Source organism: Felis catus, chromosome B4 (assembly GCF_018350175.1).
Source record: "Felis catus isolate Fca126 chromosome B4, F.catus_Fca126_mat1.0, whole genome shotgun sequence".
Lineage (NCBI taxonomy): Eukaryota > Metazoa > Chordata > Mammalia > Carnivora > Felidae > Felis > Felis catus.
The window spans coordinates 14,184,349-14,209,339 of NC_058374.1; the positions used below are offsets into that span (position 1 = coordinate 14,184,349).

The 24,991-nt window shown below is 38.5% G+C and overlaps 1 protein-coding gene across 6 annotated transcripts; it reads left to right on the forward strand.

Moving 5' to 3' along the window:
* The first annotated feature begins 585 nt into the window (after positions 1–585).
* On the forward strand, positions 586–23,982 carry SUV39H2 (SUV39H2 histone lysine methyltransferase). Of its 6 annotated transcripts, none has more exons than XM_023256393.2 (6): positions 586–787; positions 3,511–3,656; positions 15,830–15,961; positions 18,877–19,023; positions 20,331–20,460; positions 21,452–23,982. In XM_023256393.2, exons 1-6 carry the CDS (start codon positions 757–759, stop codon positions 21,556–21,558), a joined length of 693 nt encoding a protein of 230 aa, XP_023112161.1. In that variant the 5' UTR covers positions 586–756; the 3' UTR covers positions 21,559–23,982. The 6 variants fall into 6 exon arrangements, with proteins under 6 accessions (XP_023112161.1, XP_023112158.1, XP_023112159.1 ...); XM_023256390.2 differs by having other exon boundaries at positions 590–787; positions 15,830–16,495; XM_006933270.5 differs by lacking the exon at positions 586–787 and adding an exon at positions 794–1,186 and having other exon boundaries at positions 15,830–16,495.
* The last annotated feature ends 1,009 nt before the right edge of the window (positions 23,983–24,991 follow it).

Consider the following 24,991-nt stretch of genomic DNA (forward strand, 5'->3'; position numbering starts at 1 on the left):
GCCCAGACCGACCTAATTTGAATCTGCATTTTAACAAGCTCCCCAGAGGATTCCTATGCCAATCAAGTGTGCGAAGCACAGATGGAGACTGGTGGTTTCAAACTCCTGCACACGAGAATCACCTGGGGAGCTCTAAAAAATTCCAATGCTCGGGTCACACCCCCATACCAAATAAACCAATCTCAGCGAGTGGTACCAAAAACTAAAACGTCTCCAAGCGACCCCAACATGCAGTCAAAAAGAAAACCTTTATCTAGGGGTGTAGCGTGGAAGAAAACAATGGTTACTGGGACTCAGGTGGCCGAAGAACAGGCACCGAAGGTAAACCTACTCTGCACCACACAGCTCCGCTCTACGTTTTGGATTTTGCACAACATACAAGCAGTGGTCATGTGAAAGCACGAAAAACCGTGGGAAGGCCCGACGTTGCGCACTCCTCAATTAGGAGTTACCCCACGCCGTCGAAGGAGGCTGGCAGCTTAACCAGGAGGAGCGCCCGAACCCGAACCCGAACCGCGTACGCGCCCCGCCCACCTCCCCCAGCGATTCCCGCAACCTCCTGCGCGTCGGGATGCGACGTGGGGCGCATGCGCGCTCGCCGTGGCCGGGGTCGATCTTCGGTGACGTCAGGGCGCCTCGCGGGCACCAGCCCCCAGCCCGGGCCCCCGACTCCCGCGCCGGCCGGGCGGGGGCGGGGCGTCGGGCCAGCTGAGCTATCCCGTCAGACCGCGCCAGTTTGAATGAAAGCTCCCTAAGATGGCGGCGGCCGGGGCCGAGGCGCGAGGAGGTGAGGGCTGGAGAGCGGCGTCCCTCACTATCCCCCGTTCTCCAGGCAAACTCCCGAGGCCCGGGAAGCGGGGCCGGGACCCGCGGACCCGCCAGAGCGCGACGCGGCGAGACGCCGCCTCCCGCTCTGCTGACACCTTGGCCCCCAAAGGCGCGCCGCGGGCTTCACCTATCCCCCGGCCCCTGACCCTTCTCGCGGCACGGCCCGCTCGCTCCCCGCAGTCTTCTGCGCCCCGCTTCCGCGGGGCCCGGCCCGCACGCCCTGCTCCGAGGTCGGCTGTCTCTCGCTCCGCGGACGTCCCGCGGACTCCGTGGCCCGACCCCCGCTGCCCGTTGGGCCCGAGGCCCCTCCCCGCCTGGTCGCCGTGTGGAGGTATTCGGGCGGCCGCCGCGGCTCCTGGTAATCCCTGGGGGAGGAGGGGGGCTCGAGGGCCTGTGGGCACGCGTGTGGTTTACTCCTTTGTGGTGGTTTGGGCGGGACGTTGTGTGTTCCGGCTGGCCTTTTAACTGGGAAGCGGGAAGTGCCCGGTGGTGTAAACGTGACCTCGATAGCGGAGGAAAGAAAGAAATTGGGGCTGGAGTATAAACGCTCAGGAAATGAGGGAGCGTGCACCCCAGTTTGGACGCACTGGTAGGGTAGATTTCCTGTCGGAGAATAATATCCCAGTAAGTGGGTATTTGAAGACGTAGCCTCTGGCTTACGGTGATTGTTTTACCCACCGGGAACTTGCGTGTTATTTACGTGGACGCCAGAGAACTAGGTGCTGAGCCGCGCGCGCGCGTCTATGTGTGTATGTCTGTGTGTGTGTGTGTGTGTGTGTGTGTGTGTGTGTGTGTGTGTGTGTGTGAGTGAGTGTGCGCGCGCGCGCGTGTCTGAAAGACGGGAATTTTCAAGACATTCTAGAATGTAGAGGTGTTTTCCAGCACTCCTCTCCACCTAGATTATCATGTCTTTATCCCCCAACTTTTCTTCCACTAGGGATTAGTGTGAACCTAGTGTGAGGTTTTTGTAGTGGTAATGAAATGTTAAATCTTGCAAATGAATTATTTTCTACATTATTGTAGATAATAGAATTGTTACCAGGGATTTGCGGTTTTTTAGGTTCCAGGGTGTTGTTTGTTTGTTTCTCAAAAATAGCATTTCCGTCGAGAGTTGTCTTGAATCCTCAAGTTACTTAAACTAGATAAAAATGGGAGGAACAACAGACATACACACCTTGGGTCGATATCCAACAGGAACCTCCTTTGCACGTGATCAGCATAGTGAGGTTAACTTTACACAAAACACCCCGAAGTTTTTTAGATGGAAGACTTGTAAGTGGTCATTTGTGTTAAACCACTCTTGTACCCTCAAACCGCCACTCCGCAGCAAGCAGTCTCTCCGCCAATCTTGGGGGGGTGGGGGGGAGAAATACCTTTCATTTTCTCGGTCTCGAATTACGAACCTTTTGTAGGAAGCGGGGTGGTGGAAATCCTGCTTCAAGGTTTCTGACAATGAAGCCCCTGTGTGAGTTGGGGAGGGTGAGGGAAGGCTGTGGTGAGAGCAGCTGTGCTCTCTCTTCCTTGGAAATTACCTCAAAACAAAAGGTTATCACAACTACCTTGGAGAGCTACCAAAGAAAGCTTGAGTTTATTGATAGATTTTGTTTGGTTAATTCCCATTTACTCCAACCCTCACATTTTTCCAGTGAGTCTGAAATCCAGAAAGATGGGACTCTCGTGTGGCAGGGGCAGAGCACCCTTGATTGTTTCTAGTGCTTACCGTAACACTGGTCGTAAAACCAAGTTTATTACATATTTCTAAACATCCACTTGTGTTAACGTATTTTACATGCCGTATGGTAGCACACTGTTTACAGAAATTTCGGAGTAAAATCTTCTGCAGCACATTTAGTTACTGGCTTCTGTAAGGTTAATTATGAGTGTGTCTGATTTTCTTTAAGCTTGGTATATGGATTATGTAAATTGAATACACTGTTTTGTAAACCTTGGCTTTAAAAACAACACAGGAAATGAGTATTATGAAAATATATTCCCCATTATTTATTATAACTCTAGGGCTTATTTACCTTGATAATAATACACTACAGCAGAGGCAAAGTAATAAATGGAGTTAAAATTTCATGCAGCTTTCCAGAATGGGGAAAGTAGGACATGTGATGTATGAGTATGTGACTATGGAACTATATTTCAATTAGATTTCAGTTCTTATTGTCCAGCTAAGGTAAAGGGGACTAGTTCTTTTTTAACAACTTATAAGGCTGCTTTAAAATCTATTTAAGATATTTTTACTGACAATAAGTTTGTCTTAGGAATCTACATTTTGTTAAACCAGCAATTCTATGTAGAATATAATGGAAAAGTCAAAAACATTATCTCTGTTGTCCTTTGTATCTATATGTAATTTTAGGAAAGCTTACAGACTTGAAACTGTTCGTTCAGGTGGCTTAGTAGAAATGAATTGACATTAGTTAAGCATAGTAGAATAGAGATCCATGAGAAAATCCAACAAGACCAATTTATCAAAAACAGTTCTTTAATGCTTAACTTTTCTGGAAGACACATAAATGGTTTCTTGTCATATGAATTTTTAGTCCTGTAAAATTGCCAGTTGAAGGGTGGGGATATGGAGGTCTTAAGTTTTTCCTTTTTTTTTTTTTTTTTTTTTTTGGTTTTAATTGAGTAGCTATTTCATTAGTAAAGAATTCTATTTTCTTATTGTAGCTTGGTGTGTGCCTTGCCTAGTTTCACTTGATACTCTTCAGGAATTATGTAGAAAAGAAAAACTCACATGTAAATCGATTGGAATCACCAAAAGGAATCTAAACAATTATGAGGTGGAATACTTGTGTGACTACAAGGTAGTAAAGGTAAGGCAAATATCTAGCCCCTTAAAAGAGACCTAATCAGACTTCAGTATTTCATATTTCTGTAACATAAAAAGACCTTAAAAGTAAGCAAAAGCTCTTCTTAATGTTAAAAATTCTAAGCCATAATAAATTTTTATGTCCTATCATCTATATTGCCAAATAACATTGAGAGGATTTTGAAGCATTAAATGTTCTTGCATTAGAATATTTTAAGGTGCTTATATCATTCTACATCCAACTCTTGATTATCTCCGTGTGGATTACCAGAGCAAATGTTTTATCTCATATTGGCTTTTCCTGTCATTCATTTTGTTCCTGAATCATATTTCCCCACTATCACCTGAAATAAACAGAGAAATTCAAACCCAATTTTAGTGCTGCTGAATCTCCTCATGAAGCATCACCATCGTGTATGTCCTGTATTGTGTCAAACTCCAGATATTAGTGAGGCTCTGTGGTCTAATAGAATGGCCTGGAGTTCAAAGCCATTTCTAGTCTTCGATTGGTACCTTGTGGTTTCATCAAAGTCATTTCGCTTCTCTGGGCCTCACTTGATTCCTGTTTCTCTCAAATGACAGGGTTGTTTTCTTAAGAACCTTCTTCAATCTAAACCTTACGATATATTTTTGAGTAATTCATTTTTCTCCAGAGTAGCCTGCTCCCTGTGTGGAACTCTTTTCTGGTCGTTTGTCAGTTCTTCCAGACAAATGAATTAGGACTCCTCCTCCTCTGTCTTCCATACCGATTCAGTCATTAAATCTAGTTCTTCCTTTGCGACATCCGCCATCTTTTCATGTAACTGCCTTTCCCGCTCAGTGGCATTTTATGATCAAGCATTTCACCTATACTCTTGGCAACCTTCAACCCAAAAACAGCCCAGTCATCTTCCATCTCAGTGTTTAAATGGTGGTCTGACCGATCTACCCAAGAGTATCCTATAGTCACACATATTGGTGCCAGTAATGTCTGTTTCTAGTCTCCGCTCCGTTCTACTAAAGCCTTTTGTCTGTTGCTTTCTTTTCCTTTTCTTGTCAGCAGTTTTTCCAACTTTTATTACTTTTCTGGACTTCTTACTCTATCCTTCACCTTCATATTCAGCCACAGACCTCTTCTACCTCAGTTAATCTTTCACTTCAGTGAAAAATAGGATCCTGCAAGTATGAATTCTCAACTTGGCATCACACAAGTTCTCTGTAACTTTGCTGTTACTGTTTTTCCTTTTTTAGTCCTTTCCATCCCCTTTAAAGGACTTTGCTTAATCTGTGATGTTTTTGTGTGTGTGTGTGTGTGTTTCTGCCCCCCTTCCCCCTTATTAAGCTCTTTTTCCACTGACCTCTCTCAATCAGTAAAACCTATTCAGGTCTTCCCCAACCTCTCTTTGACCTCGTGTCCCTACTCACGCATTTCCTGTCTTTGCTTCTACCTCATTTTCCATTAACTTTTAAAAACAGCTTTGTTGAGATGTAATTCACAAAGCATACAATTCATTAATTTGAAGTATACAATTCTTAGCTTTTAGCACGCTCTCAGAGTTCTTCTGAAGTTGACTGTGGTGATGGTTACACATTCTCATTATCCTGAAAAGGAACTCCACTCTGCTCACTCATCACTCCCTAATCCTTCCCAGTCTCCTTACCCCACTAGCCCTAGCCCTAGCCCTAGGCAACCACTCATCTACTTTCTGTCTCTATTATAGATTCCCTGTTTGGGCAATTCATGTAAATAGAACATTACAATCTGTATGTGTTTCCTTGTAATTGGTTTCTTTAACCTAGCGTGGTGGTTCAAGGTGGTGTTTTCAAGGTTCGTCTATGTTGTAGTATGTATCAATACATCATTCCTTTTTATTGCCAAATATTCCACTATAGGACTATCACTTTTAATTTACCTATTGATCACTTAGACATTTTGGTTGTTTTTGTTTGGGGGTTATTATAAATAATGCTATTATGAACATGCATGTACAGGTTTTTGCATGGATGTGTTTTCACTTCTCTTGATACATACCTAGGAGTTGAATTATTGAGTCATATAGTTTCTCTGTGATTAACCATTTGAGGAACTGCCAACCTTTTCCAGAGGGACAGCACCATTTTACATCGAACTAGCAGTGTTACAAGTATTTGAATTTCTCTACCCCTCACCTGCACGTTTTATTATCTGACACTTTTGATTATTGCTATCCTAGTGGGAATGGAGTATACCTCCTTATGGTTTTGATTTGCATTTCTCTGATGGCTAATGATGCTGAACATCTTTTCATCTGCTTTTTAGTCATTTGTATATCTTTGGAGAACTGTCTATTCAGAGCCTTTGCCCATTTTTAAAAATTCGGTTGGCTTTTTTTTTTAATTATTGAGTCGTAATAGTTCTTTATATATGCTAGATAGTCCCTCATGAGATACACAGTTTGTAAATATTTTCTCCTGGGAATTGTCTCTTCACTTCTCATTAACTAATTGCCAATATGAGCACCTCAAATCTTACTCTCCTTCATAGCAACATCTAACACTGTTGACCTTCCTTTCCTTCTTTGAAATTTTCTTGTCCATGGAGAGACTGCCTAGGTTCACACTCTGGCTCTACCATTTATTAGTTGAGTGACTTTTAGCAAATTACTTAGCCTCCCTGTCTTTCCATTTCTTCACCTGTAAAATGAGGATAGTTATGGTACCCAACTCATAATGGCCGGGACCACCATAGGGTTAAATGAGTGGATGTAAGTATATCCTTACAACAGAGACTGACCTATGATGTTCATATTGAAGAAATGTTTTCTGTCATTGTTGTTCACCTCTGTCTCCACCTATTTTTCTTACTACTCTTCCGGAATCTCCTTGTTGTCTCTTGTCTGTCCTTTCTCGGAAATGTAGATAATCTCCATAGCTGTGTCCTTGGCCCTCTTCTCACCTTGAAGTGGCTCTGTAGATGCCCTCTTTCCCAGTGCTTTCTACTTCTATCTGTTTGATTCATGACTCCCGAATCTTTGTGAGGCGTTGACCTCTTATGGACTTCATTTCAAAGTAGACACTATACAGGTACCCAAATTCAGCATGTTTAAACTGTACCGATTTTCCTCCCTCAAATCTGTACCCTGAGCTAGGATTCCCTATCTAGATTAACAAAACCAGAATACTTCCAGTTACCTAACCTTGTAATTTTATACATTTTTAATTCCTCCCTCCTCCCTACCTGCTCGTAGGTCATCAGATTATATTGTCTCTATTTGTCTTTTCTTGTTCATTCTTTTCCTGTTCAACTGTACTTTCACAAAGCTAGTTTCCTAGGGGTCTGTACTGAGATTGAAGGAACTACCATTATTCTTATACAGGATTCTGAGTGTTGTTAGATTTTGGATAGTTTTTGCGCTTTGGTTTCTCCTTTGTCCTTCTCATCAATCCTTTTGGTTTTTTGTTTAGGAATAAGCAACCTTACTTGCACACTTAGGTCCTCACTATGCCACTTACATCCCTCATTTCTTCTCCTTTCTAGCACAAATTGTTTAATCTGTAGGACAGTATTATTTCATCATACCTCTACCTTTTTTTTCTCTGTCTCCCCACTCCTGTTCAGGGCGAGTGAAAGATCTTATGACACTGTCCTTTTATTGTGTGTACCCCTCCATTTAGCTCATCAGAGACACTATTTCACTGCCATATTCCTCAAAGCCATTAACAGTTTTTCTAAAACACAGTTCTGGTTGCTTTAGGTACGGGCCTTGCTTTAGACCTTTTAATGACTTGTCTACCAATCTAAGACGAGACCCTTTGAACTAAGGTCCTTTATTATCTGGCCACCAACTACCTTTCCAGCCTCATCGCTTGTCACATATCATGCTTTCTATCCACACTGCAATACTCCTAAGCTCTTTGATTTAGCTAAGGTTTACTGAGCACCTACTATGAGCTGGGCACTCTTCTAAGCATTGGGAACATAGCTTATATTCCAATTCGTTGAACACATTATGTACCCTTGTGCCCTTTTGCTGTTCTTGTCTTGTTCCCTCTTTAGAATACTATTGTTTCCCTCCTTGACAAAATTCTCTTTGGCCTACAAGGTTCAGCTGAAAGGTTACCACCTATTACTGAGCCTTCCCCCATATCCCTAAAATTAATTGCTTTATATTCAGGACTTAGAAAGCACTGTTCTTGTTATTAGTCTAGAACTTGACATATTTTATAGCTTGGTTTCATACCTTCTGTGCTAAATTGTCAACTATTTAGGGCCAGGACTATGTCTTACTGTAGTCTCTAGTACATAGTGGGTATTAAGTTAGTGGCTAATGAATTTAACTGGCTTCTGCATTAGTGATTTCTCCACTCTTCACAGTCACCAATAGACTAGACCCTTTTAGCTTCATGCTCAGATTATAGCAGCAGTCTGTTGATTAATAGCTCCTATATCATCTTGCTGTAGTCTCAGTAAATATTTGAGTTTCTTCTGTGTGTGGATACTATATTAGGCACTGGGAAAAATAAAAGATTAATCAGAAACTGTCTCTCATCTTGAACTCACAGCCTACTGGAAAGATTGACAAGTAAACCATGGCAATATAGCATAATAAGTGCAGGGGGAGGTGCACCTGGGCTAGGCCACAGAAAGCTTCCCAGAAGGGATATCCCACTGAGGCCTGAAAAGACAGGTACGGTAACTCACAGTTTTCGTACAGAGAATGGAGTGCTAGAATGTGGGACTGGGAAAGAATGAGATGAGTGAAGAACTTTCAGCATTCTACAGCAATGGGGAGTCATATGAAAGGTTTTAAAAAGAGGGATACAATCAGATACGTAATTCAGAGAACTTTCTGCAGTGAGGAATGTAGGAGGGGAATGACACACACACTTAAACATTCTGAAAAGCTGTTACAGTAGTCTAGGCAAGAAAAGTGGTGCTTAAAGTAGTAATAATGGAGATGAAGAGAAATAAGTAATTTTTTTTATTCTCATGGTTACAAAATGTACAAGTGTGGTTGAGTGGTCAGAGGATTGGGTAGGGATCCAGCAGTGTGGGATCACACATATTTCACATATATGAAAACATGGGTTTCTGACTTGCGCTGGTGTAGATAATACTCCTCACCAAGACCCAGGAATATAGGAGGATTAGGATAGGAAGACTAGATTAGGTTGAGAACATTTAAGTGTAAGATGATCAATAGATAGTTGGAAATGTGGCCCCAAGTCAGGAGTGAGAACTGGAAACATAGATCTTGAAGTAATTGGCAAAAAGATGGCATTTGAGGCTCCGGGAATGGGTATGGTTACCCACTAATTAACAGATATTTCTTGCCATCTCTCATGTTGTATGCTTGACACTAGGGATCTCAGCAATGAGTGACACAGAGGTATGATCCCTGGCACATGGAATTTATCTTTTGGTGAGGGTAGAAAACCCTTAAATAAAATTGTACAGCATGCTTATAGTTGAGGTGAGCCCTAATGTACCGGAAGGGTCTAACTTATAGACAAACTAGGCAGCTGTCCCTGAGGAATGGTGTTTAAACTCAGTGCTAAAGGATGAAAAGATAAATAGGGGAGTCTTGAAGGAGAAGAGAGCCTGACTTCTTTAAGGAACAGAAAGTGTGAGTGGAATGTAGTCAGCAAGAGGGATCAAAAGAAGGCTAGAAGGATGGATAGGACCCAGAAAGCACAGATCCCTGCAGCCCAAGAAAAGAATTTGGACTCTAGGGCTTTAGGGAAACATTGAGTAGTTTTGAGCAGGGGAGTGACTTGATGCAGTGGGTGTGTTGAAGATAGCATTCCGGCTGTTGTGCCATGAATGGTTTGAAAGTGGTTCGAGGGTATTACAGTAATTCACACAAAGAAAATGTGTGAAGAGAACAAGGATGGAGGAGTAGTTGGGGGGGGGGGAGGGTCTCATGGGAAGAGCTATCAAAGAAACTGATACAAACTGGCAAGAAAGGTAGGAGGAAAACCGGAAGAATGAATCTTGAAGCCTAAGGGAGAGATAATGTCAGCAAAATAGAGAAGAGGCCAGTGGGTCAAAGAAGAACCGAGAAGTACCCACTGGACCGAGCAATGGAAGGGTCATTGATGCCTTCAGAGCAGTGTCTGTGCGTGGATAGAAGCCTAAATAGAATGAATTAAAGAATAAGTTGGAGATGAGAAAGTAGAGTCAAGCAGTATGGACAACTCTTTAAAGAATTCTAGCTTTGAAGAAAGGGATAAAGTGCTATGTAGGTTTTAAGGGTGTTTATAATTTTGTTTTTTATTAAATCTCAATAGGTAATATATGCATGTGATTTTCAAAACTGAATGTTGTAAAAGTTGGATGTTCTTATACTGAAAAGAAATCTTCCACTCTTGTCACCTTAGTCTCCTGTCCCTCAACTAGTAATTTATCACATCTTTTTTGAGATTCCTTACATATTCTAGCATCTGTATCTCAAAGGAGGTTTGGTTTCATTTTGCTTTTTCAAATGCAAAGGGAAGTTTAAAAAAATAAAAACTGCAGGAGGTTTAAATGCTGGTGAGAACAAGTAGAGAGGGAGAGACTGGAGAGGCGAGAGGTAGGGTAACTGATGGAGGAAGTGCATCTCCTCGTATCTGCATCTGCCTTTTCGCTAATGATGTGTCCAGGGGAGGGTGCAAATGAGAGAGTTTCTGTTTTTTCTCTGTATTAGGAACAGGGAGGTGTGTTGCTACTGAAAATAATGGGGGGTGGGTAGTGGGATAGTGACCTTGAACAAGGTGGAGGAGTTCTGAAGTAGGCAGTTTGGGGAAACGGAATGAATGCTCACTGGAGGAACAACACAACAGATCTGTTACTGTTACGAGTTCATGTCAGGGTCCAATTCAGCAAATAGTAATAATGCCATTTGCTGCCGCATGTTCTTGACACGTTATCCTTTCATACAGAAAAAATTATGACAAAACTGAATACTCTTTGTTAACATCCTTAGCTCATCAGTGAAGAATTCACCACCCCCATGCACATTGGTAAGACTTCTCTCTCAGCAAGCATAGATTAAGAAGGAAATATTACCAAAGCTTTGACTTCATAAAATATCCAGGTAGTTCTATGTCTAACGAACCATCACTACACTGCATGGCACATACTGACAGAATTTTCCACATTGAGCATTAAATTAATATTCCTAAAGGACTGATTCACTTAGAGTGGTGTGTGAAGAGCGGGAATAACATAGAAATCATTTGACTAAAACCATATTTTGGAGATCAGGAAAACAAAGCTCCAGGAAAGGACTTTTCCAGGGTTGTGTTGCTTAGTTGTGTCCGTCTTCGACCACTAACCCAGGTCTGAGAATTGCTACTTGGTCAGTTACTGGCATGAAAAGCCACTGAGTTTCCATGGAACACTAGTGTTTTCATAATTAGACTCAGGCTATTCTACCACTAACATTGAATATGATGATTTCAAAACTTGCAGAAGAAAGTAGCTAATGGGAGGATAGCTTTTATTTTTTGTCCTCCAATATATACATTTGAAAAACAACCCAGATTAAATTTAGCAGCTTTTATTTCTTTTAAAGATTCATATATAGTTACTGTTGTGATTTTTTTTAATTGCATACATGTTGATAGTCCTACTTTTTGTTATGCATTCAGAAACATTTAATAGAGCTTAAGATACAGCAAGCAGTTGTGCTTGGTTCTGTGGCTACGAAGAAGATTTCATCCCTCATGGTTTCTGGTTAAGATTAGAAATGGAAACACAAGGAGATTGGCAGTGATCAGTTCTTCTTGGGCAAGAGAGGAAGGAAAGACTTCATGGGCAGGGACAGGGGGACATTTGAGCTGACTTCTAAAGATGAGTAGATTTTTCTACACATAAAAAATGAAACCAAAATACGCTCATTATGGAAATGGAAGAGGTCATTGTAATCAGAACTTTGTGAACAAAGCAGAAAGGAGTGAAGAGGACTGGCATGTTCGAGTACTAGCTGCAGTTAGTATGGCTAGAGGGTGGTATGTAAATGGAGTTATAATGGAAGACTGTCAGAGAGATCTCAGGGACTCAGTCAAGAATGATCTTCTTTGCTATAATAGGAAGTGTGAACTTCATTCTTTAGGCAGTGGAGGAGCAATTAAAATTTTTAAGGAAGAAAGTAACAGAATGACTGGTACTGTGGATTTCTTATTTTTGTAAGAAAACTTCAGTAATGATAAATTGGGATGTTGTCAGTCTGGAGGCAGAGAAACCAGTTAGGAGATTAATGTAATAATCCCAGCAAGAATTGAAGACCTTAAGTAACTAGAGCTATGGTAAAGAGATGGACAGGAACAAGTATCTGAAGAAACTTGATGGATTGAGAACAATCTAGATTGAGCTCCTAGTTTGCAACTCATGTGACTGGGTAGATGATAAGAATACCCTTGATGAGGAAAAGAAAAAATCCATTTTGAAAGAACAGTGGTGAGTTCCATGGAAATAGAGGGATTTAAGAAGCTGTTGGGCATCCAGTAGGCTCTTGGATATATGGAGGTGCAGGAAAATTTTTGGGAGTTATTAGCATGTAATTAAAACTGTTGGAGTGATGAGGTTGCCCAGAGAGCATTTAGAGCAAGGATTCTTAACCTTAAATCTGGAATCCACATATCCTCAATTATCCAAAATATTGCATATGTGACTTTGTTAGGGGAAGGTCCATCGCTTTCTTCAGATTTTCAAAAGGGACAGACGCTTACTTGGTGTGAAAAGGGGCCAAGGACAGAGCCTCGAGTATCTGCACTAAGTGATGGGCGGGGACAATAGTCTCAGCAGAGAAGGCAGAAAAGGAACAATAGTGAGGAGAGAAATGTGGTATCAAAGCCTAAGTCAAGTAACATGAGGGCTTGTAGAGTCTTTGGCTTGGCAATGAGAAGACTGATAAATTGTTCCTAATAAACACGATGGAAACCAAATGTATTTGTATGTAATGAAACTCCCCACAGAAACACCATGTTTTCTGAGAATTGTAAAAACTATTGGCCTACAAAAAAAGTTCAAATGCCTCCATCAAATATTCAAGGCTAAGATTTGTTCTCACCTTGCCATTACAGTTTAATCTCTCACTTCAATATTCTGAACTTTAAAGCTAGCCAAATCCATCTCTTCACTGCTTTCTGAATACTTCATACAGATCTTAGCTCCTAGTTTTTGCTGGTGGTTTTCATCCTGCCTGCCCTGTTCCCTACCCAACAAATCCTATCAGTCTTTCACAGTTTAGTTCTGTTTGCTCTGTGCTCTTTTCTGACTATATTGATTTCCCTCTCTATATTCTAGTGGTAATTATTGTCTTGTTTTGGCATTTAAAATTGTACTGCCTTGCATTGCTACTTACTTGACATATTACTGCCTTCTTTTCCCAGTGAGCTTTTACTCCTAAAGGCTAGCACTACCTTATGTCTCATCATACCCCCTGGTGGCTGAACTTGCACATACTTATTTTAAATACTAAAATACTTGAATGAATTTAACCTAAGCCAAACATAGTGGGGGAAAATGTCTTTAAGAAAAAATTCATATGATGCATTCTAAATTATACAGGAGTGATTTATGTATCATTTTTACAACTGTACTCCATTTCTATGGGTAATCAAGAGTTGATTGCGTGTCAGAATAAGATACTGATACAATATATGAGGCTTGATGAACTTTTGGGCTTTTATTTGGAACTTTAGCATATTGAATTAAATTTGTTAAGCCACACATACTAATTTTTCTCTGTAAAATTTATCAGTTCTTCAAAACAAATATCTTTTTTGGATTGCAAAGTAAAATATACTTACTAAAATAAGTATGAAGTAGAAATAAAATATCACTAATATTTCTCTACTATTTTGCCAAAGGCACTTTTGTTTTATAAACATCTTTACCATCTATAAATTAAGTAAGTATCAATGTGATTAACATGCAAAACTTAATCACTAACAATGCATCTGGCTCATTATTAAACAATACAATATGTTAATTTGGAGCCCACTTCAGTGGCATGGTGTTACTAGTTTTGCTGAATGATAATTGAGCTTAATCATCTGATTTGAAGCCAGTGTTTCTGTTTCTTTCATCATTTGCTGACAACTTCCAGGGTTATTGTAGGAAAAAGTGTAGTAGAAAAAAAAGAGGACCAGAGTTGCATTGCTTTATTCTGGAGTCAGAAAAATTAAAAGCTTTCCTAATTAATAAGGAAAATAGATATCCGTTAGCTACTGCCACGTGGATCCCATCATTGTCAAGAGGATATCTGCCAATGTAAATTCTAAATTGTAAAAGTTACCTGGCAGGAGGGAGAAATCTGTGTCACACTTTGCCAGTTCGACTAACACTTAAATATGTGTCTAAACTTTTCTTTTTTCCCTGAAATCACAATATGTATTTCCATGAAAGTACAGTTTTTGTGCATATCCTCACACTTTAACCACATTTTTTAAACAGGTAAAGCATATTTTGACCATTTTCATAAGAAGGAAAGTTCTTTTAATTCACCAGCAGTATTGCTTACCGAGTAGAATGTAATAAAACATTGAAACGACTCAATGGGGAGAAAATTTGCTTACTCCCTGGCTAAGCGACTTGCTCCTGCAAAGCTGCCTCAGTGGTCCTCACCCCAGTTTGTGCCTCTGCAACATTTCCTAGGCCATCCAGGTTATTTGGCGTTAATAAATTATGGATAGTAAAACAAGTGTCATATGCACCCTTTTATAGTAAAAACTTTGTTAGAAATTTCAAGGAAAAGCAAATTTAATCCATATCGATGATTTAAAATAACTAAAAACTGGAGAATACAATTTAATCACTTTCATATTTTAGAGTGTGGACATATTCCAGAGGACAAAAAATTGAAGGACTTCAGAATTTTTTGTTTTATTTTTGAGAGAGAGTGTGAGAGAGCACAGGTGGGGGAAGGGCAGAGGGAGAGAGAATCTTCAGCAGGCTCTGCTTTCAGCTTGTAGCCAGACGCGGGGCTCAGTCTCACAACTCTGGGATCATGACCTCAGCCGAAATCAAGAGTCGGATGTTTAACCCACTGAGACACCCAGGTGCCCCTCGAAGTTTTTTTTTTATTATGCACACTTGACTGCCTTTTTAAGAGAAACTTAACATGGCATTCCCCAATTTTAAGGAAAGAAAACAGAGTCAAGTCACTGGGGTAAGAAGGCAAAATTCTAGGTACCATGGTGGCCACAACAGCAGTCTGAGGGATAAATCAAAATATTTGATCTTTGGTGGCTTCAGTGCCTGCTTCCTAATCCATTCATGGGTGAGTCTAAATAAGGTGAGAATTCTCTGGAATCGTGATGTCTAATAAAAACAATGTAAGCTACATATATGTCATTTTAAATTTTTTAGTAGCCATATTAAACAAGTAAAATGAAACAAGTGAGATTGCACACCTGGCTGGCTCAGGCAGTAGAGCATGGGACTCTGGATATCAAGATTGTGAGTTTGAGCCCCACATTGGGCATAGATTACTATAAATAAATGAGCAAATAAATAAATCTTTAAAAAGTAATATATTTAGTAAAACCAAAATATTTCAATATGTAATCAATATGTGTCATATGTGAAGAAATATTTTACTTTTTTGTGTATGTGTTTGATATTTGTAACTCAGTATGTACTACACACTTAAAGCACATCTCAGTTTGGGCCCACCACATTTCAGGTGCTCGATAGCTACATGCAGCTAGGAATAACTATGCTGGACGTTATGTCCCTAGAACATCGAAGGGATGTGTGCCCATGATACTGAGAAATAGTGTTTGCCTTCTTTGCCTTCTGTCAGTGTAAAATACTAAAATTACCTACCTCAGGGGATGCTTACATAGTGCTGGCCAAGTAAAGCGCTAACCTAGGTCATAAATTGTTAGTTTGAAGACTCCCTGTTTCTATGATTAAGATAAAATACTTTTTTTGTTTAACAATCACTGTTTGGTACAGTATCATGAGTTTCAGTACTTTTGTCTTCAGGTGCAATTGTTTTACCTAGGCTCAAACATACTGTGCTACAACTAAATTCTGTATGTATTTTATGTAAGCAAAGAAAAAATGGTTTTATATTTTTTTTATGTTTTGTAGTTCATCTAGAAACCTCTGGCTCTTAATATATTCTGAACTTTAGAATGATAACAGCTGCCTTAACTCTTTAAGATAGTGAATTATTTTAATGGGGACTGTCATCTAATTTCAATTTTCTTTTATATTTTAAGGATATGGAATATTATCTTGTAAAATGGAAAGGATGGCCAGATTCTACAAATACTTGGGAACCTTTGCAAAATCTCAAGTGCCCATTACTCCTCCAGCAGTTTTCTAATGACAAGCATAATTATTTATCTCAGGTAAAGAAAGGCAAAGCAATAAAAGACAATAACAAAGCTTTGAAACCTGCCATTGCCGAGTACATTGTAAAGAAGGCTAAACAGAGGCTAGCTCTGCAGAGATGGCAAGACGAACTCAACAGAAGAAAGAATCATAAAGGAATGATATTTGTTGAAAATACTGTTGACTTAGAGGGCCCACCTTCAGACTTCTACTACATTAATGAATACAAACCAGCTCCTGGAATCAGCTTAGTCAATGAAGCTACCTTTGGTTGTTCGTGTACAGATTGCTTCTTTGAGAAATGTTGTCCTGCTGAAGCTGGAGTTCTTTTGGCTTATAATAAAAACCAACAAATTAAAATCCCACCTGGTACCCCCATTTATGAATGCAACTCGAGGTGTCAATGTGGACCCGATTGTCCCAATAGGATTGTACAAAAAGGCACCCAGTATTCACTTTGCATCTTTCGAACTAGCAATGGCTGTGGCTGGGGTGTAAAAACCCTTGTGAAGATTAAAAGAATGAGTTTTGTCATGGAATATGTTGGGGAGGTATGTTCAACATATAACAAATAATGTGTGTGAGAGGTTTATGCTTTTTGAAAAGTTAACATTGTACAGCAGTAACAGATATTGGTACATATTTATATTATCGTTTGCAAGTATGTAGAAATTTCTGGCTTGGGAAAAAGGTTTCACGGCATAGTTAGAAATATAAACTTGTATATGAACAAAAAAATACATATAATTATAAATGAAATAGTCCTGTTTTCAACAAACACCCATTTATAGTCATTGAAACTGGCATTTGTAAAATATGGCAGCTATTATGACATAAACGTTCTTTTTTGTTAATTTTTATTTAATGTGTTTTTTTACCTTACATTCAGGTTAGTTAGCATATAGTGCAACAGTGATTTCAGGAGTAGATTCCTTAATGCCCCTTACCCCTTTAGTCCATCCACCCTCTCGACACCCCTCCAGTAACCCTCTGTTCTCCATATTTGAGAGTCTCATGTTTTTGTCCCCTGCCCTGTTTGTATATTATTTTTGCTTCCCTTCCTCATGTGAGTGAAGAATGACATAAAAGTTCTAAGAAGAAAATCAGATCTAAATGCATGCTGACTTTGGAACTTTTAGATTGTAATTCATCCATTTGATTAAATACGGTTAACTGTAGTTGGCAGAACTCAATTACTGTATCAACATGAGAAGTACTATAGAGTAGGCATGCTTTCTGAGCAAGTGGTAGAAAATGCAATACATAAAACCATTTATTGCATCCATGAAAAAATCCAAATTCTTTGTAGCTCAGCTAGAGACTGTCTCTAAATTACCATTGACTGTGCAAATTTATGTATTTATTTATTTTTTAACTTTTATTTTTTAGAGAGTGCAAGCGAGGGGGAGAGAGAGAGAGAGAGAGACAGACAGACAGACAGACAGACAGACACACCAAACAGGCTCCACGCTCAGAGCAGAGTCCGATGTGGGGCTCGATCCCACAACCTTGAGATCATGACCCGAGCTGAAATCAGGATGCTCAACTGAATGAGCGACACATTCGCCCCCGAGCAAATTTATTTTTATACATATAACGTATATATACAAAAATAGTATTTACCATGTACCACATACTATTCTAAGCACCTTATGTGCTAACTTATTAATCCTTGAGTAACTCTGAGGTAGCAGTGTTAGGTCCATTCTTTATCATTGAGGAAACAGGCACAGAAAAATTCAGCAAGGTCCCATTGTAGTGAAGAGGGGCCAGGATTCAAAACCAAGGCTCCAAAATGAGTGCACTTTGCTGCTGTACTACACTTCCTCAAACTGAGTGGTATATTAATCTGTGACTAGAAAAATACAAGTGTGACCGCATATCTTGGGCTGTCAAATCTAACATTTTAGAAGTTATGTGGAGGGGCGCCTGGGTGGCTCAGTCGGTTAAGCATCTATCTCACTTGGGCTCAGGTCGTAATCTCGTGGTTCGTGGGTTCAAGCCCCTTGTTGGGCTCTGTGCTGATAGCCTGGATCCTGCTTCAGATTCTTTGTCTCCCTCTCTCTGTCTCTCCCTTTCCCCTGCTTGTGCTGTCACTCTCTCAAAAAATGAATAAACATTTTGAAAAATGCAAAAGTTCTGTGGAATTAGGCCACATATAATTATCTGTATTCATCTAGAATTCTGAGATTAAATTGGAGCCCTGTTTTGATCCTTAAATTTTTAGACAATAGCAGATTATTATAAATCACTGTTCAGGATACTAGATCTTGTATGATCAAACTCTTCTCTGTTTTGACTTACTGAATGCAGTAGTTATTTATATCTGGTTGACACCATGAATTGCTTTAGACATTTTTGGTTTCTTAAGCTGAGCATCTGGTAAAGCTGTGTTCTTAGAACTGCAGAGCATGGTTTTGATCCACAGAATTTCATGAAAACAACCTGGTCTGCAAAACTAAACTTTGCATACAATTGACTGCAAATTTAACGTACCTTCTTTCCTGTATTTGTAACAAATTTCCACCTTGTAACTAACTGCATAGATGAGTTACAGGAAAAATAAGTTTTTAGAGCATTTTTACTGTAAATTTCTTCCTTTACATTCCAGGTAGGTCCTATAGAAAGCTATATTTGGGTAGCTTTTTGAACATGTGAATAAATGAGAATAAACGTAGTACTGTCTCCCCTTGTTGATTGTGGGCTGTCCTGATTCCTAAGCAGCCATGATTGTCCTGCACTCGTATCTCCCCTTAGCTTCCCATGTCTTTGCTTCTGTGTGTAGAGTAGTTTGTGTGAATGTTTTGATGACACATTGACTTGTTACTTTTTAAACCTCTGGAGGCACTAAAACAATAATAATAGTTTTATGGATGAGTGTTTCTTTAGTTCAACAATAGCTATATAATATACTATAGTTTTTTCTTTTTAGGTAATCACCAGTGAAGAAGCTGAAAGACGGGGGCAGTTATATGACAACAAAGGAATCACATATCTCTTTGATCTGGATTATGAATCTGATGAATTCACAGTGGATGCAGCCCGATATGGAAATGTCTCTCATTTTGTGAATCACAGTGTAAGTGTGATTACACTGTTTTTAATGATTTTCCATAGTTGAGGAATAATTATCTTTAAATGACTTAGCCTTTTACTATTTCCAAAGTATTGTAATACAGAGACCTCTTTGGTTAGATTATTGTATTATTGCCATATTAGGAAAATCCATTGAGGTGCCTACCAAATACCATGCATTTTGCAAGAGTTTTTACATACGTTCATTTAATCTTTCCAGAACTCTTTAGGTATTATCTTCTTGTAGAAGAGAAATTAAGAGGTAGCAAGGTTAAGAATTACATACAACTGTAGAGGTTTCTTACAGAAGTTAACAGCTGAATTTTAGGATATGCAGCTAAACATAGCTATATGTTCTTAAAATGTAAATATGTTAACATATTTACAGAATTTAAGAATTCATAGAGTATTGAAGTATTGAGGGCCATTTTCCTAAATTACAATTGTAAATTAAAATTCTAAAATACAATTCTAAATTGTACTCTAAATACAATAGTATTAGGCTTGTGAGATTGATGTTTCCTCCATCTTATAGATTACAAGGAAAATGTGTCTCCAGAGAGTATTATATACCTGACCATATAAGGAAGTGTAGACTATGCTAAGCTTTTGATGGGTTTTATTCCAAGAAACTAGTTTATGTTGAGTAGTGAAATGTCAGAGACCTTCTGACTCCTTGTTAGTTTTCTGATTTAAACTTTTACTTTAATTTTTTTCTTAGTGAAAAATTTGAAATACTCTCAAAATAGATGTATTCTATTCAAGGGCACCTAAAACAATGATTTTGGTTTCTTAGCTCTTTCTTCTTGCATAGTCCAGAACTTAATGTAGAAATCTCAAAATATTAAAACCAATCAGAAGTTACGGCAATGAAACCTCCATGCAGTATGAAATTTGAGTTGTATAATGCTAATTTGATTTTTTAAATACAGTTTTTCTCTTTCTTTATGCCTTACTGAACTATGTACAGGTGAAATGATAATGTTATATAAAACTTGCATTATAATTCTTCAGAAAAATTAAAAAGTTGAGATAGATGAAATGGGATTGGTGAAAATGTTAATTGTTGAACTGCAGGGTAAATGTATGTGGATTTATTATTTTTTCTAGTGTTAATGTATGTCTGAGATTTTCTGTAAATGAAAATAGTATTTTTAAATTTGAATGCCTCAGAGACCTCTAAACAGTAAACAACTTAATTTCCAATGAAACTTAAAAATAATAGTTTGGGGAATTAAATATTTCATATGGCATGTAGAAGAGCCTGTCCATTACATTTTTACTTAAACGGGTTCTAATGTTCCTTTTTAGTGCGACCCAAATCTTCAGGTGTTTAATGTTTTCATTGATAATCTCGACACCCGTCTTCCCCGAATAGCATTGTTTTCCACAAGAACCATAAATGCTGGAGAAGAGCTCACTTTTGATTATCAAATGAAAGGTATGGTTTTCAAGTAAGGTTTGATTGATTTCAGTTATTTGCATATGAAGACTGTAATCAGAGTAGGAAGAGACCTCAGATCATCTGAACCAAACAATATTAAAGAAGAAAAAAAATGAGGCTATAAGAGTTGGTCTTTTTACTCAAGGTCACAAAGCTACTCTGCCAGAGGTAAAACTAAAATCTGCCTGACCTTGAGCTGAGTAATGCTCTTTTCTCAGCATCACGCTGTCACCTTTTTTTCATAATTTCCATTATCAAAGTTTGTTCTACATCTTTTCTCAATACTACTTGTATTTTAAAATTGTAAGGCATACATTCCTGAAAATTTACCAAGAGATGTATATTCAGGGCGCCTGGGTGGCTCTTTTAAGTGTCCAGCTTGCTTAGGTCCTGATCTCACGGTTTGTGGGTTCAAGCCCCGCTTCCGGCTCTGTGCTGACTGCTCAGAGCCTGGAGCCTGCTTCAGATTCTGTGTCTTCCTCTCTCTCTGCCCTTCCCCCGCTCACACTCTGTCTCTTTCTAAAAAATAAATAAACATTAAAAAATTTAAAGAGATGTATATTCAGAGGATTGAAAATATTTAAATCACATCTGAACTTATTCCATTCCTACTTGGATTTGGTTTTTTTAAAAAAACACATCAATTTTATTTGCTTTGTTGGGACCATATGTTTTTTTCTTTCCTTTGTTTTTCTAAGTGTTAATTATAGTTTGTTACTATTTGGCCTGACTTTATGGCCCTTAAATAATGTATGAAATTGAATGTGTATCTGATTTTCCCACTAAGTTTCATCATTTCGCAAAGCTGTTCTTGGAAGTATGGCTAATAGCATATGCTTTTATCTCTTACTAGCTCCACACCATCCTTTCAAGATAATTCATAATTTGTCTCTGAACATTCACATTGATTTAAAACTAATAAGAGATTTGAACTTCATTCTGAATGGTCTTAACTTTTTCTTGTGTATTTCTTTTTCTGTGTACTCAGGTTCTGGAGATGTATCTTCAGATTCTGTTGACCACAGCCCAGCCAAAAAGAGGGTCAGAACTGTGTGCAAGTGTGGAGCTGTGACTTGCAGAGGTTACCTCAACTGAATTTTCAGGAAACAGCTGATGATTGTAGTTTGTTTTTTTCTAATGTTAACCTTTAAAAAAAGTATTTGGGACTCTTTTCATATTATCAGGATTATATACTATGTTAATTTACAATTCATGTTTCAAACTATTGGCCAAATGCATTACTGATGCTTCTGAAGAGAACACAGGGTCACAGAGACTAATTTAAAATACACGTATTTAGTGATTAGACACCAAACATGAAAGGAAAACTGACAGATCAGCATATACATACATAAGAAGTCTGTGTGAATAGAGAAATGCCTCCTTCAGTGTTTAAGTGTTAAACTGATAACGTAACCATCACTAAGATCAAATATTCAACCTGCCATACACCTTGAATTTAGAGAAAGAGTTAATTTGGGCAAATACATACAAGTGCTATTTTTGTTATGTTGTCATTCCCGTTAATTACTCACTGTACTTGTATTTAAGAAAAATGGGTGATACGGAATTACACTCTATTTTCTACTTTCATTAAAATACTGGGATCTTAATGATACCGAAATTTAAGGTCTAAAATTCAATGTAAACACGTTTAATTACAGCTTGATTTCATATTTTGAAGCAATCCAGACTGTTATGAGGCATGTATGTCTGAATCAGTAATTCTTAAAAGATTTTTAACCTTGTAAAAGAATAATTTCCAAAAAGCTCTAAAATTCTGGAACGGATGGCCATTATGCTGCTTTGAAAGGGTGGGGCACTGGGACCGGGAGGGTTTCTTGGAAGTGGGGAAATGGAGCACTTTCAGGGCCCCTCTTAATAACACAATTAAGAGATCCATGTTGCATACCTGGTCTAAACAGAAACAGCAAAACAAGATACTCCTGAGTGCATCTGCACCTCACAGTGTTTCATACAATACACGAATATTACATCTTCTGAATTCCAGGCGGTTTTAACATTTCCACCAAATTTAATTATTTTTATATTCCCCGCAAGCTCTTCTTGAAATAATCTATATTTTGAACTGATACTTATTTTTTATACATGAATTTTTTAAATGTGATAAAGCTAAACTTGGCTTGGCCAAAGTGTGTATCTGAATTATGAGAACATTTTTACTTGAACCATGAACACTGAAATGGAATACAGTTGTTTGGTTTTTGTTTCTGTTTTTCTGCATAGTAAAACCTCAGTTGGGAACAACTATGTTTTCATCTCTGTGATTTTGGGATTTGTAATCATGGTGTCCAACATGAAGGTAAATGCAGCAAGTAAATCTAGCTTTCAGTATTCCTAATTAAATTTTACCTAAGCTGATTGCCCCATTGCTTTACTGACCTAAAATAAGTTTGAGTAAAATTGCACTGATGGCAAGAATCCAGCACTTCAAATACCTTCTTAATCCTTAACCTCTTTTTTGGGGAGAAGCTACACTTTATTATGCATTATATTGCTACCACATGATTTGCTCTTTCATAATATGGGATAAATTCTTTACATGTTTGGAGTCTCACAGTGTATTAACCAAAATCTGCAGAAGGTGTCACGGAAAAATACATTTCTTAGTGCCGTTTCTTATGTTTTCTTTATGAGGAAATAGTCACATGGTGTCAGTGGTGAGAAAGCATCACAGATTTACAGGTGCTCCCAATGGCCAAGCTTACTTTGAATTCTGATTCTCACAGGTTTAAAAAATGTAATATTCTTCTTAAAAAGTTAATGTTTTACTGTCCAGTTTTTTGATCTTGTCTTTTTGTGGTAAAAAAAAATGTAAAACAGGACAGCAAAGGGAAGAATGGCTATTTTCACAAAACTTGTTTTGTACTGTCCTTAGTAATAGACATTTAATGGGTCTTTGAGATTTTAGTTACCTGTGTTACCCTTGTTTGATTACAAAGCTGAACTTAATCAGTAAAATAGAAACTCTCTACATGAGGCTGTTAGGAGCTTTTAACCATTTTACGTCAACATTTAGCTTCTTTGGTTTCTCAAGCTGTCAGAATTTGTTCTCTCAATATGAAGCCTATGTTCAACGGCCATGTTTACATGAAGTTTAAACCGTAAGTTAATCTCTGCAAGTTGTATTATACCATTGTTTTCAAGATCTACTTGAGGATCGTGATACAAGTTGTAATCTCAGGGTTTTTTCCCCCATATGTGCAAAATCTAGACTGCACTTTTTTTTTTTTTACAGTTCAATTTTCTTTAGCAAAATAAATTTAGTTTGGCATTTGATTTTCTATTTATGGTGGTTTAGTTTTGTTATTGAATATTTTATTTTCCTTACCAGTAAGCTACAAAAGGGGCAAAAAGATAACCAATGTATTCCTGACTACTTGCTTTTGAGATTAACCAAAGGTTGTTATACCATCACTTTAAATGTTATTTGCCTTTTAAGAAAGTTTATCATTGTCACGGTTGGTCCATTTGAATATTAAAGAATTTTACATAGCATAATGTGGATGGATACTTCTAAAATATTTTGAGCATTATGAATCACCAGGTTACTTAAACACATTATGCTAAATAAGTAAACACTGCCTGGAACCACAGGGGAATGTTAGACTTAAAGCTCCTATTCTTGGAGCAAGTCTCAGGCCCTTTATCTGCGTTCCTGTGCGTCTCATAAACCCATGAGGCCGGTGCTGCCAGCCCTACAGCGCAGCAAAGGGAAGGGGTCAGGACTGGTTAGGTAACATGAACATACCCAAGATCACGTGGCTCGGGGGCAGTAAACCACCTATTTATACTGGACTCTATTTCGTACTGCTAGTTTAAACAAACTGTAAGTCTTGGATTCCTCTCTCAGGCAAATGTGGCTAGCCACTGCATTTCTTCTGTCATGTATCTTGGCATTTTGAAACTTGTTTTCACTTTTTCCTTTATACTTTACAGTTTTAGAGTAAAAATCGAGTAGCCACTATAATAAACCCTACCCCTACCTGTGCTCTTTTTGAGAGGCATTATTGCATAGTGGCTAAGAGCATGGACTCTCGAGCTTGAATTGCCTGTATTTTCAGTCCTGACTTCACTCCTTCTCAGCTATGTGAACTAACCTCTCTGTGCCTCAGCCTCATTTGTGAGTGGGAAGAATAAACTTAACCTGCCTCAAAAGGTGGTGATGAGCATTGAAGGAGTTAATATCCAGTGTGTAAAAGAACTATCATCACAGAGTAAGCACCACATGTAAGTATCTGCTGTAATTCTGTACTGTAAACCTGTACTTTTGTAGTCTTTGGTGATCCCTGCAAGTTTTTTTTTTTTAATCGAAAGTCTGTTCTAGTGCTCTTAGCCCTTAAATTCATTCACCTGGCATTTATTGTGCCAGGTTCTCATAAAACAAAATATGGCAGTATGTAATATTAAATGGATGATGTGATTATACAGTGCTAATATATTCAGAAGGATGTTTACAGGCATGTATTGAGTCCCCACCTTGGATTATAAGCTATACTATTAAGAT